This window comes from Pipistrellus hanaki, assembly GCF_964339955.1.
Source record: "Pipistrellus hanaki genome assembly, chromosome: 14".
NCBI classification, from domain to species: Eukaryota; Metazoa; Chordata; class Mammalia; order Chiroptera; family Vespertilionidae; genus Pipistrellus; species Pipistrellus hanaki.
Genome location: NC_140516.1, coordinates 50,464,578 through 50,477,036, shown reverse-complemented (window position 1 = coordinate 50,477,036; position 12,459 = coordinate 50,464,578). Strand labels below are relative to the sequence as shown.

The 12,459-nt window shown below is 58.2% G+C and overlaps 1 protein-coding gene across 1 annotated transcript in view; it reads left to right on the top strand.

Moving 5' to 3' along the window:
• Window positions 1-10,803, top strand: part of LRRC27 (leucine rich repeat containing 27) — a 29,783-nt gene extending 18,980 nt beyond the window's left edge. Inside the window, exons 6-12 of the mRNA XM_084904645.1 lie at window positions 1,851-2,045; window positions 3,113-3,449; window positions 4,421-4,564; window positions 6,755-6,851; window positions 7,970-8,088; window positions 9,078-9,207; window positions 10,436-10,803. Coding sequence (XP_084760771.1) covers window positions 1,851-2,045; window positions 3,113-3,449; window positions 4,421-4,564; window positions 6,755-6,851; window positions 7,970-8,088; window positions 9,078-9,207; window positions 10,436-10,564 — 1,151 coding nt within the window. The 3' untranslated portion in view covers window positions 10,565-10,803. The remainder of the gene's footprint in view (window positions 1-1,850; window positions 2,046-3,112; window positions 3,450-4,420; window positions 4,565-6,754; window positions 6,852-7,969; window positions 8,089-9,077; window positions 9,208-10,435) is intronic.
• The last annotated feature ends 1,656 nt before the right edge of the window (window positions 10,804-12,459 follow it).

Here is a 12,459-nt window from a genome sequence, read left to right as displayed (position 1 = left end):
ACACAGGTTTATTAGGTTTTGGTTCTGTCCCACATTGCCTTGAATACTCCGCCCACCCCCCATGCTTTTTTCTCTCTCTGTGTTGCATTTTCTGTTGTTTTCCACTAGAGTAGGGGTGTCGAACTCAATCAGAGAAGGGGCCAAAATCTAAAATCCAGCCTAAATCACGGGCCGAATGGTTTACTGAACAGTCATAAACTGACAATGTCATAAACTGACAGCGGAGTGCAGTGATGACAGCGCGGTGCGGGCCACATTGCAAGGCCTGGCGGGCTGGATTTGGCCCGCGGGCCTTGTGTTTGACACATGTGCACTAGAGGCTCAGCGCACGAATTTGTGCACAGGTGGGGTCTGGCTGGCCTGCCCTGATTGGGGCCAATAGGGCCGGGCGGGCCGGGTGGGAGGGGATGTGGGCCGTTAGCTGGCCCCGCCCCCTGGTTCCAATGCCTGGTAGAGGGGACAATTTGCATATTAGCCTTTTATTCTATAGGATTGACCTGCCTTGAGTTCTAGGTCTTCTGGTGAGTCTAGTCTGCTGTTAAACTCATCCATTCAGTTCAGTGGTTTGCAATTAGACTTAAGATTGTGGTGGTGGGGGGAGTAGGAATTTTAAATTACTAATTCATTTTCTTCATTGTTATAGATTGACTCAGATGATCTATTTCTACCTGCATCAGTTTTGGAATATCTTCACCTGCATTTTTGAAGGAGTGTTTGCCAGACCCAGAGTCCTTGGTTGGCAGCACTGTGGACATCTGCTCCTCTGTGCTCAGGCCACCACTGCTGTCGCCAGGAAGTCCCTCTTGATCTTATTGTTGCCGTTACCTTGTAGGTGCGGAGTTGTCTTCCTCTGGCTGCTTTCAAGGTCATTTCTTTGTCTTTCAGTGGTTTGTGATGTTTCTCAGTGTGTATGCTTGTGCTTTATATCACTTGGGATTTGTTAACCTTCTTCAATATATAGATTAATGTTTATCATCTAATTAGAGTTATGTTGGCCATGGTTTGCTCAGATCTTTTTTCTAATTCTCTCTTTTTCTCCTCCTAGGACTGTTGTTACATGTATGTTAGCATTCTTGATGTTCCACGGGTCTCTGAGTTCTGTTGTTAATGTTATTTTAATCTTTTTTCTCTCGGACCTCAGCTTGCACACTTATTACTTATCCATCTTTAAGTTGACTTGTTTCTTTTGTTATCTTGTATATGCTTTTGTCATTTTGAGTCTAGTGAGTTTTTAACTTCAGTCTTTGTAATTTTTAAGTCTAAAACTGCTATTTGGTTATTTAATAATTCTATTTTATTGACATTCCATATTTGTTGAGACGCATTACTATACTTTCCTTGAATTATTTAAGTATGCTTCTTTCATTTCTTTGAACATGTTTGTAACAGCTGCTTTGATGTTTTTGGATGCTATCTCCAGCATTGGAGCCTGCTCAGAGACCCTTCCTCTTGGCTGCCTGTTTCCTGAGTATAAGTCCCATTCTGCTTTTCTTTGCATGCCTTGTCGTTTTTGGTATTGTTGAAGACAGGCATTTTGGATATTATAGCAGCTTTTGGTGATTTTTACTAGAGGGCTGCTGTTGCTGCTTCTGTTTATCTTATTTTACTTGATTTATTTAATTTAGTAATCAGACTGGTCTTAATCTGTTCGCCTCTGCAGGATTTTGTGGGGTTTTGTTTCTTTGTTTGTTTGTTTGTAAAACAACAACAACAAATCTCAGACATCTGTCATATAATTTTACCCAGAATTCTCACAGGGCCTCTTTTTCCTGGTGTAGGAGTACCTGTCCTCTCCTGTCTCCATTGCTCGGGAGGGGGTGTAACGTGCTGGTGGCTCTTCCTCTCCACAGGGAACGTGACGACGCTGAGGGCGCTGAACCTGCGGCACTGCCCTCTGGAGTTCCCGCCTGAGGTCATAGTGCAGAAGGGCCCGGCCGCCATCCTGAGATTCCTGCAAGGCTCGGCCTCCAAGCTCTCCCCTCACCTAGACCCAGCTCCTCAAGGTTCGTGGGACAATTATTGCGACAAACTGCATCAAAACGGAAGTGAGTGTTTTGTAAAATCTGGGCCCGGGGCACCTCCTCTCTTTAACCATGTCCCGAGGACCACAGGAGTCTCATGTGTCCCCGCTGGACGCTCCCAGAACCTGGCTCACACACGGTCTCCTCGCTGACAGCAGAGCCGAGTCTTTCCCTGGGCCTGTGCTCACGGGCTTGCATCCTTGGTGCCCACGTGGAGCCTGTCGGGGGCGGGTTTGGGTAAAAGTTCGCTGGGATGAACATAACGGAACAGTCCTCACCCCCAAGCACCTCACGTAACTATTTCAGAAATTGCTTGGTCCATTAGACAACGATTGCCCATTCTGTAGACTTTCCTTCCTTCCTTTTTCTTTCTTCCTCTCCCCCCTCTCCCCCTCTCTTTATCTCCTTTTCTTTTCCTCGCCTGAGGAGAATTGTTGAGAGAGGAAGGGAGAGGGAGAGACAGAGAGAAACACTGATGTGAGAGACACACATCGATTGGTTGGCTCCTGCACACACCCTGACCAGGGCCCAGGGATTGAGCCAGGCCGAGGGACCCCACTTGTGCATGAATCCGTGCACCTGGCTTCTAGCATGCATATAAAATAGCTAACTAGATTAGACTTGAAAAGCTGAAAATGAATTCACTTCTCACAGGAAGTAGCTTACAGTGGTCAGAGCTGTTTAAAATGTGAGTCTACATGCCTGGCACGGCTGTGGTTACATGAGAGAAAACCCCAGCCTGTCCGAGTGTCTGTGCCAGTGGGAACGGAGGCCTCACACGGCCAGGCGACACGGGTCTGTGGGACACCGTGGCTCCAACACCTCGTGCGGGACCCGGCAGAGACAGAGGATGAATGCATTTCAGGCCCATCTGCTCCCAAATAATTCACCTAGGGCTAGAGTCTGAAAGCCCACCAAAGCACCGCCAGACACAAGCCGCAGGCACCCGGGCTAAAAGCGGATTAGAAATTAAGACACCCAAAGGGTGTGCACAGGAAGTAGCTTCGCTTACACGGGTTTGCAGGGACCGTGAGACTCTGGGGTCTGCTTGGAGCTCGGCCCAGGGCTGACTCGGGGTTTTGTTTCACTAGCGAAGAGCCTCAGCCAGCTGCCGTACCCCCTGCTGGCCTTCCCCGGAGAGGGACACACCTCGAACCCTCAGGGGACCAGGTTGAAAGAGATGGAGGGCCGGTTCCCACCTGTGGAGAAGCTGGACCTGAGCGATCTCCAGAAATCCGCCGAATGCTGGGAAGACTGGCCGAACGAGGAGGAGATCCGGCGCTTCTGGAAGCTGCGGCAGGAGATCGTGGAGAAGGAGCAGGTGGAGGTGCTGCAGAACCAGCTCCTCGCCATGGAGCTGCCTCCCAACCTGCGGGCCGTGCTGCGCAGCCGGGGCGAGGCGCGCCCCCACCCCAGACCCGCCCTCAGGTACGCCTCCTGAGCCCGGTGTGCCCTCAGGTCTTCCCCGAGTTGAAAAACGACTTTGCAGCTGTCTTTTCAAACACTAGGGGTGTGTGTGTGTGTGTGTGTGTGTGTGTGTGTGTGTGTGTGTGTGCGTGCGCACTGCCCTCACCACGAGGCAGCAGGACCAGCCTGGCTTTGGGCTAAAGTAGGTGGTTACACCAGAGAAAAGCCCAACTCCTGTGTGTGTGAGTGTGTGTGTGTGTGTGTGTGTTCATCTGTAACTTGTGTGTGTATCGCACGAGCATGAGGGGTGTTGTGTATTCATGGCGTGTGTTGCATGTGCATGACGTATGTAATATGTGTTACATGTGCATGGTGTGTGTGGTGTATCATATGAGCATGTGCGATGTGTGTTGTGTGTGCATGCTGTGTGATGTGTGTTGAGCATGCATTGTGTGTGGGGGGGGTCTGTGTACGCTGTGTGTGTGGGGGTCTGTGTATGCTGTGTGAGAAGGCTGGGGTTGGAATACTGAAAACATTGAAAGTCTTCAGTCTCCAGGAAAGGTGTTGCTGTCCATTGCACTGTCCTGTAGGTCTGAGCATTTTCAGAACAAAAGCCGTTGAGGGGTTACTCGCCGACGGCAGCCGCGGAGGTGTGGGAAGCACGTAGTGTGGGCTCCGGGGCAGCCCGGCCTGGACTCACCTCGCCACTGTCTCAGCCTCAGGATGGCTCCAGGCCTGCTGTTTAGAAGCCTCCTCCTCCCTCCTTCCATTCCTGTCCAGCTTGCTCAGAGGAGGCAGGCTCAGAGCCCACAGCCCGGGGGTGACCTGGCGGCTTGGGGGTGGGAGTGGAGGGCAGCGCCTTCCGCGCAGGCCCAGGGCGCAGCTGGCCCCGGAGCCCTGCTCGTACGTTGTGTGTGTTCCACCGCATCTCCCAGGTGCGTGTTCATCGCAAGGCTTTGTTAGGCCGTTGGCTAAAACCCGTGTAATTCCAGAAGGAAGCCGCCCTCCATCAACGCGCTGCCTAGCCTGGCGTTAGCGGACTCGGCGGGGACAGGAGTAGAGCAGCTGGAGGAGAGGCGGGCCTCGGTCTTCAGGGAGCTGCGGGAGAAGCAGGAGCAGATGGAGCAGCGCAGGAGGTGAGGCTGGGCTCCGTGGGGCCCAGGCAGGCCTGGGAGCGACTCCTGGTGAATGGGCTGCTTCTCCCCGTTTGGGAGCCGGTGCTGCTTCGGAGGGCAGGCCTCTCCGGGCAGGTTCTCCCTGCACGGCCGTCTCCACCCATCTCCTCAAGCCGCCTGCCTTCTTTCTTGCACTTATCTCCGGTTTCTTATTTTTCCCTAATCCTCCCTCCTCTGCTTTCACTGACCTGGCTGGCAGGTCTTTTCTAAGGTACGCTATTTAAAAGTAACAAGTTTGTCCATTCACTCTTACCCGTGCCTTGCGGGTCTGCTGCTGCCGTGGCCGGCCCTCTGCTCACAGGGTGCTCCCCACGCCCTCTGTGCAGCTCTGCTGGCCGGGCACCCACCGTCCCTGTGCTCTGGGCCCTGGGAGGCCGGCCAGCATGGGCCTCGTCTGCAGCACCCAGGGACCCCGCGCCTCCTGGTTGGATTTGGTCCGTGAGGAATGGGGGGAGGGGTCCCAGCAAGGAGGTCGGAGAGCAGGGGGAGTGGGAGGGCAGGACCTTTATTCCAGCCGCCGCTCCCTGTGAATGCCACCTGGGCCTGGGCAGGTCCCCCACGGAGGCCCACCCCGTCCTTCTCACTCCTGGGTTCTTCCCTCGTCCCGGAGCCCTGCGGCTGGCCCCACTGTCCCCGCACGGCCCCGGGGCCTGCCTGCGTAAATAAACCCTCCTGAACCCATCTCTCCAGCCCTGATGAGCTCCCGGCGTGAATAAACCCTCCTGAACCCATCTCTCCAGCCCTGATGGAAGCGGACTTTCCATGGACCCAGTTCTGAGGGTGCCCCTTGTTTTCATGGGAGTCCCTCCCTCTCTCCCCCAGCCACTGTCCCCTCTGGTTCTGCCCATGTGGCGATGCACAGGGCAGGGAAGTGGCGCGGGGCACCGGCCCTCGGCGTGCCCGGGACCCTGCACGCTCTGTCAGAGGCTGGTCTCAGGCACCAAGGGCAAGTGCAAGCTCTCCTCTTGGTTCCTCTGCCTGGGACCCTGAGGCTGCGATCGGTGGCTTCCTGGGGACAGTGTAGGTGGCCTGTCCTGTGGCTTAGGCTCCTGCTGGACCTGGTCATCTTAGGACATGAGGCTCCTAAGGGCTTTACCTGAGGTCACACAGTCACAGCTCCACACGGGGCTGCCGAGTGGAGGACCAGGGAGTGTGGCTCAGCTGGGGGCAAGGGGACCACCTAGGCAGGGGCAGGAGGCGATCTAGTGGGGACGCCTCTGTAGGGGTGCAGAGAGGGGCACCAGGCTCTGACAGGAAAGCAGGGCTGCCAGGAGGACTGGCATCAGGGGGAGCCTGGGAAGGAGGTACCTGGTCCCACTGCCACCTAAATCCCCTGGCAGCACCAAGCACCAGAGGGACCTCCCAGGGGACAGTGGCGGAGCCTGGGGAGCCATGAGGATGGAAGAGCCCATGACACAGGCAGGGGCAAGAGGCCAGGGGGCCATCTGCTGAGAGGGGAGACCAGAGGCCAGATTTGGGGGGAAGAGGGGTCTGGGGAGGTGTGCTGACCACCGGGAGCTACGGGAGACCCAGGCAGTAGTTCACACGGGCAGATGGAGATCTGGGCCGGGCCAGGCTTCCCATGGGTCCCGTCCCATCTCCAAAGCCAGAAGCACAGCCCAGCCCAGCCGTCTCTGGGGGCAGTGACTCCCCTCAGGTGTGACTGTGGCTAGGTCAGGGTGCAGCGGGCAACCCCTTGCCACGTGGAGCCGGTGCTGCCAAAGCCTGGCGAGGGCGTGGCCACGCCACGGGGAGGGGCCTGGGGAAAGCATGCGCTCGCTCTCCGACGTGGAACTCGCGTGTCTAAGGGAAGCTGACTCATCAGCGGCTCCTTCCCATCTTCCGTGGCTGTGCGCGCCTGCGGGCCTCGATGCCACCGCCCAGCCTGGCCTTCTGGCACCTCCCCCGGCAGGGGCTTGAGGAGGGCCTGGCTCGCCCCCAGGACAGTTCGGCTGTGCCCCGCTCTGCCCCGGGGTGCATTTCAGAAGCCGCCCCCAATGCTGTGCCGGTCAGGCCAGGGTCTGCCCTCTGGTCGGACGGACAGGACGTGCAGGGCTTTTGAGTGGAGCTTTACAAACCACAGGAGAGTCCTGTAAGTGGGGCAGCTGCCCTTCACCAGGACCGACTGATCCGCTGGTGCCTTTCCTCCAGAGACAGACGGGCCCTGCTGGAGTGGCGAGAGCAAGCCCACACGATGAGGAAGAGGAAGCGGGAACTCGGCAAACTCCGGCCTCCAAGACGGACGCTGGTAGGCGGTGCTGGCGGGAGGTGGGCTGCGCCGAGACCTGAGAGCGGCCGTCGGGCGCTGCCAGCCGCTGGCACGGTTGAGTGCCCCATGTTCCCGCCCCTCCTGCTCAGGCCTGGGATGTGCGGGTGCTGCCAGCATGCCCCTTTCACCGGTGAGGACTGAGGCCGCAGGCCCCGGCGCGGGGGTGGGGCTGGGCGGGCGCTCAGCGGACCCGCGGTCTGCGCTCTGCACCGTCGGGAGTCGAGTGTGCCCAGAGCTGTCTGCTGGGTCTCCCTGTCTGCGGTCCCCTCAGCTTCAGGGAGGTCATCACCTTAGAAGCCAAGAAGCAGTGGTTGAGCGGCCTCGGTCCTCGAGGTTTTCAAGGCCAGGGCCGCTGGCTCCCGTGTCGCATTTGGGGTCTGAGCCCGGATGGACAGGGCAGCCGCGGCTTGGATGTACCGGCTTATCTCCCTCGGGCGGTCAGGCACGTGCACATTTGAACTTGGCACGAGGTTCCTTCAGTTCTTTTGCGTAAGGCACGTCCCCTGCTGGCATCCCACAGGGCACGGCTGCCTCTGTGCCCCCATTCTGGGGGAAGGCGCCCTGGGTGCTGTCCACCTCCCAGCGGGGCGGCCACGCTGACAGGCAAACGCGGAGGGACAGGAAGGCTGTGGAGACAGTGCGACTCCCCACGTGTCCCTCCCGCTCCAAGTCCTCACACCCACTCGGCGTGGACCTGCTCCCGTGGGGAGTGGGCGACAGGACAGCGCTATCAGCGAAAACACACACACACCGCATCCAGCATGTTGTCTGCTGAAGCCAGCGATGGTGCAGGGCCACATCCCGGGGGCGTTTCGGGGCGCCCGCCTGCCTGGGCCAGAGCACGGGCAGGGGTGCAGAGGGCCAGGGCGCGAGCTCCTGCAGTCACCGACAGCACAGGCTTCCTGCCGCTGTCAGTTATGTTCCCGTTAGAAACCTAGTGATTGCAAAGCACGGCCACGTCCAGTGCGTGTCCCCCTGCTCTGTGCCCGGCCCTTCCCCACGCTGTTCTTTGGCGGCCACTGATCCACCTCCGTGGACGAGTGTCTGTGCCCACAGCAGCGCCTCCGAGGGCTCCTGAGTACACCTTGTTTTCGTAGGAGGCACCCAAGCCCCCCTTTGCCACAGTTCTGACGGGCGATGAGAAAAAGCCAGCGACGCTGCTTGGGAGAGGGGGACAAGCCAAAGAGAAGTCGCTGCAAGCAAGTCACGACCTGAGGTTGGTCCGGGGGTGGACTCTCCCTCCCGCCCCCGGCGCAGAGGGCTTGGTTCCCACCAGCCTCTCCTGGCAGAGGTCCAGACATCTGGGGCTCAGGTGGCACCGACAGCGGGAAGGATGGATCCCGCCCTCAGGGACCGCCGGGCTTGTCACCTCCCGCCCAGGGTCCGCACGTCCTCAGGGGACCCCCCCCTTGGAGCAGCAGCTGCCCCAGCATGTCTTTAGGTCCCCATGTTCTGCCTTCACTGGCGTGCCTTCTCAGCCCCCCTGCCCTCCCCACGGCGGTCCGGGCCTCCCCCTGGAGCCTCAGGCCTCTTTCTGCCTCTCGGCGCGAGCATCTTCGTCAGAAATCAGAGGGTGCGAGCCCAAAGCCCAGGCGATCACAGAGCAAATAGGTCCACAATCCTCACTCAACTCAGTGTTCCCCTGATGGAGGGTTTATTACGGCCGTGGACCTGATGTGAAGACAGACACGCTCTTTGTCACGTGGCACGATGTTCAGGGCCCTAAATGTGCAACATTTTTTTTAAAAAATTTATTTTATTGATTTTTTTTTTACAGAGAGGAAGGGAGAGAGATAGAGAGCTAGAAATGTCAATGAGAAACATCAACCAGCTGCCTCTTGCACACTCCCTACCAGGGATGTGCCCACAACCAATTTACATGCCCTTGACCAGAATCGAACCTGGGACCTTTCAGTCCACAGACCGACGCTCTACCACTGAGCCAAACCGGCTTTGGCTAAATGTGCAACGTTTTAAAATACAGTGTGTGTCCCAGCAGCTTGGCACCGAGGGGAAGGGTAGGGAGAGTCGCCCAGGCCCGGCTGTGAGCTGGTGGCCTCTGGTAGCTCATCATCTCCTCCACTGCCTCACCCTCACCGGGGGTGCAAGCCCCAGGCTCTGCTTTGGACTGGGGTGGGGATGGGGGAGGGGGTATGGGAAGGACGGCTCCTTCTCCCAGTCTGAGGCTGGGCCTGGGCTCCGCAGGGCCTTCTGGGAGCAGGGCCTGGAGAGGAAGCTGCAGCAGCACATCCGGCAAATACAGGAGCGGAGGAAAATGTTCCAAGGCTTGGCACCGTTCAACGATGTGAGGAAGGCCTCGGAGGACCTGGAGGTGGTTAGTAGTTGTTGGCTTTATTTAAAAACCAATGGTTTTACTAAAAACTAGAGGCCCTGATCAGGCCAGGCCGGCCAGGGGAGAGGCCGCGGGCAGTTGGTCACCCGCCCCCGCCCCCTGGTCGCACTCCCAGTCGAGGGGACAATTTGCATATTAGCCTTTTATTATACAGGATGGGAGGGAACGTGCTGTGCCTCCTCAGAGCACGTGTTCACTGAAATGTGGGTGGGGAGGCATTTCATAGGCTTTGCACCGGGCGAAGGTCCCAGAATGATTTGGGAAACTATTCTGGCCACATGTGGGCACTCAGGCGCAAGGTGCCGCCTGACAGGCCCTGGCAGCAGCTCCTCCTTTATCAGCGGAAACGGGGCAGGGACCTGTCTGTGGGGGCAGAGCTGGGTGGGGCCTTGAGGGCTTCCGCTAAGGAGGGGGCCTGGGCCGCAGCCAGGCCACAGGCCGCCGTGCCCAGTGTCTGTATAGGGTCACAGTGACCGGTGTGTAGAAAGCAAAGTAAGTGTCTTTAATTCCACAGAAAACACCATCGTTTTAGGAGAGAAAATGTTAACCAGGGGACAAGCAGCACATAACGCCTGCTGGTCACGAGGGATGTAAACCCCGGGGGTCCATTCATCCATCGCGGTGGGCCTGCAGATGGAGGTCCAGGCTCTGCCCAGGGAGATGGAACTGAGGGGGACGAGGCCAGGGGGACGAGGACAGGCCCTCTTTGGGGACAGGGAGGTCCTGGCACTGCAGACACAGTGGCCAGCTTTTCTGGGCAGAGGCAGGAAAGGGCCTAGCTCCTGGATGCTGGCCACTCGCCACCCGAGGGCCACCTGTCTCATTCTCCACGTCACCTCCTTCTGGCCCAACAGATGGGCAGGGAACAGGGCATTCGGAGCAGATCCCACACCTCATTCCAGGCCCGGGGTTCCCTCCACCTCAGCATGTCACACCGCTTCCCTGGCAGGTGTGAGTCTCAGGTTGGATGGCAGTGGGGACTGTGCCAGCTGTGGTGACGTGAGCAGGGGAGTGGATCCTCCCTGTCCCTTCCTTGACGGGCAGTTATGTGGACAGCTGCGTGTGGACACCGGGGCCTCTTGGGGGCCTGGCTCTGGGGCCCAAAGGACAGCACCCGCCTCCCTGCATGGGACATTGTGTCTGAGCAGAGACAGGCTGACCCCATCCCGCCCCCTGGCTAATGTTGTCCCCCTCCCTCCCTTCCCTGAAGGCCAGAACGCTGCTGGATGGAGTCATGAAACTGAGCAAGAGCCACGGGGGCCCGGCCCTCCCCGGGAGCCACCCACTGAGCCTGCCGGCGTTACAGCACCAGAATATGTTTTCCAACACGAAATACTAAGCATCTGAAAATGACTGAAAATCCTAATGACAGCGTCTTATGTGCGATGCCGGGGACGAAGCCACGGGCCGGCCGGGAGTGGGCTCGGCGGGGGCCGTCCTCCTCCGCGCCTCGCACGCTGGGGTCCCGGGATGGCATCTCCCTCGGCTCGCGGTGCCCGCAGCCTATGGCTTTGGATCTGCGTTGCTTTTTGTGAGGCTGGGAAAGGTTTCAGCTGCATTAAAAGGAAAAGAGAACTTAAACCAGCCACACGCTTTCATTTCCAGCGGCGGTAACAAAGGTACAGGCGGGCTCACCCCATCCTGCCAGGTAGAAGCCACAGGCCCTCCTCCCGCCAGCAGGGGTCTCCTTTGATCTTTACCCTTCCCGGTGGCCGGTGACGGACCCCTCACCCTGCAGGAGATTGAAATCCAGCAGGGCACAGCCCTGACTACCCCCCCACCCCCACCCAAGGCTGCCCAGGCCTCCCTCTGATCAGCCGCTAAGAGCACTCTCTCCACAGGCTAATCGATTGCGTCTGCCCCAGGGTTGTGCTCTGAGCTCTCTGCATGCGGGAAGGAGGCCTGGGCCCCAGCTCAGAGGGAGGCCTTCCTCAGCCCCTGCTCTCCGGGGCTTCCACCTGTCTGTCTCCCCCACCTCCACCCCACCCACCCCACCCCCGGAGTCCAACTCCAGTCATGTCACTTATTTTAAAAATCACTTTGCTCCAAGAATCCTAGATAAAAGTCAAACACCGTCAGATGGTTAAAGAGGAAACGCTGGAGGAACACCCAGTGGTGGCGCCATGGCGGCACACGCCTGATGTTACTCCAGCTTCAGGTCTGTGCGTTTGTTTTGCTGGTTGGTTCAAGTTGCAGCGATTCCATTTCTGTCCTGTTGGCCTCAAGTTTCTCGTATTTTTCATCCAATTAGTAGTGACAGCCCCTTTACCTTCCCTCCTAATCAGACAGGTATAGAAGTCAACTCTTCCAGCCTCCTCGACCCCTCCTTTTCCCTCCTCCCCTGTCCTGAGCACAAACAAGGACCTCACGGTGTTCTCGCCACCTCCCTCGGTTACCCATGCTAAGTGACAGGCCACATGCCCTTCCAGGTGGTCCCTCTGCAGGGAGCTCCTGGCTCTGAACGGGCAGAATGGAAGCTTCCAGACCTTCCTCAGGCTTAGGCGGTAAAAGGAATGCAGCACCATTCCCTCAGCCTCAGCGCTGTGACCCACGTTCTCCTGCAGGTGGCGCCTGGGGCACACCGCTGCTGCCAAGGCCATGCAGGGCAGGGGCGGGCATCCTGGCCCACATGCCCAGACTCTGCGGGTTCGCTGTCCCTGAGGAGAGAGTTCAGTTTCTGGCCAAGCAGTTTCAGTCGACGTGGGGAGATTTCTCCTTTCGCCCACACGAGGACATCAGCACTGACTGCAGACCAGGTCAGATGAGGACCTGGACAGGCTGGAGGAGCCTTTGGCTGGGAGTGCCACAAATATACTCTGCCCCCAGGACTGCTCAATGGCCCGCCACGGCCTGGGGTGCCCTGCCTTTGGGCTCCTAGTCCCCGAGAACAGACTCAAGAAGCAGCCAGCTGGCTCGGAATAAGGACCACAGGTCAACTGTTTTGAAACTAACGCAATTATTTGGGAAAGAGATGCCCCACCCTAAAAATGTTCTTGCTCAGATGCCTGCAAACGCAGGACTCTTGGATCTGGGCCTGTGGGGATTCGGGGCCCCTGCAGAGCACCGCCCCACTCACGGGCTCAGAAAGGCACCGGTTAAGGGGTGGGTGGGGAAGCTTTCCAGGAGGTGCTGCCACCTACCAGGGCCTTCGAGCAATTCCAAGGGCCCAGGTGAAATGCCAGCGGGGCGGTGCTGCACAGGGAGGTGGCACATGTTGGCTGCTGCAGCCCAGCC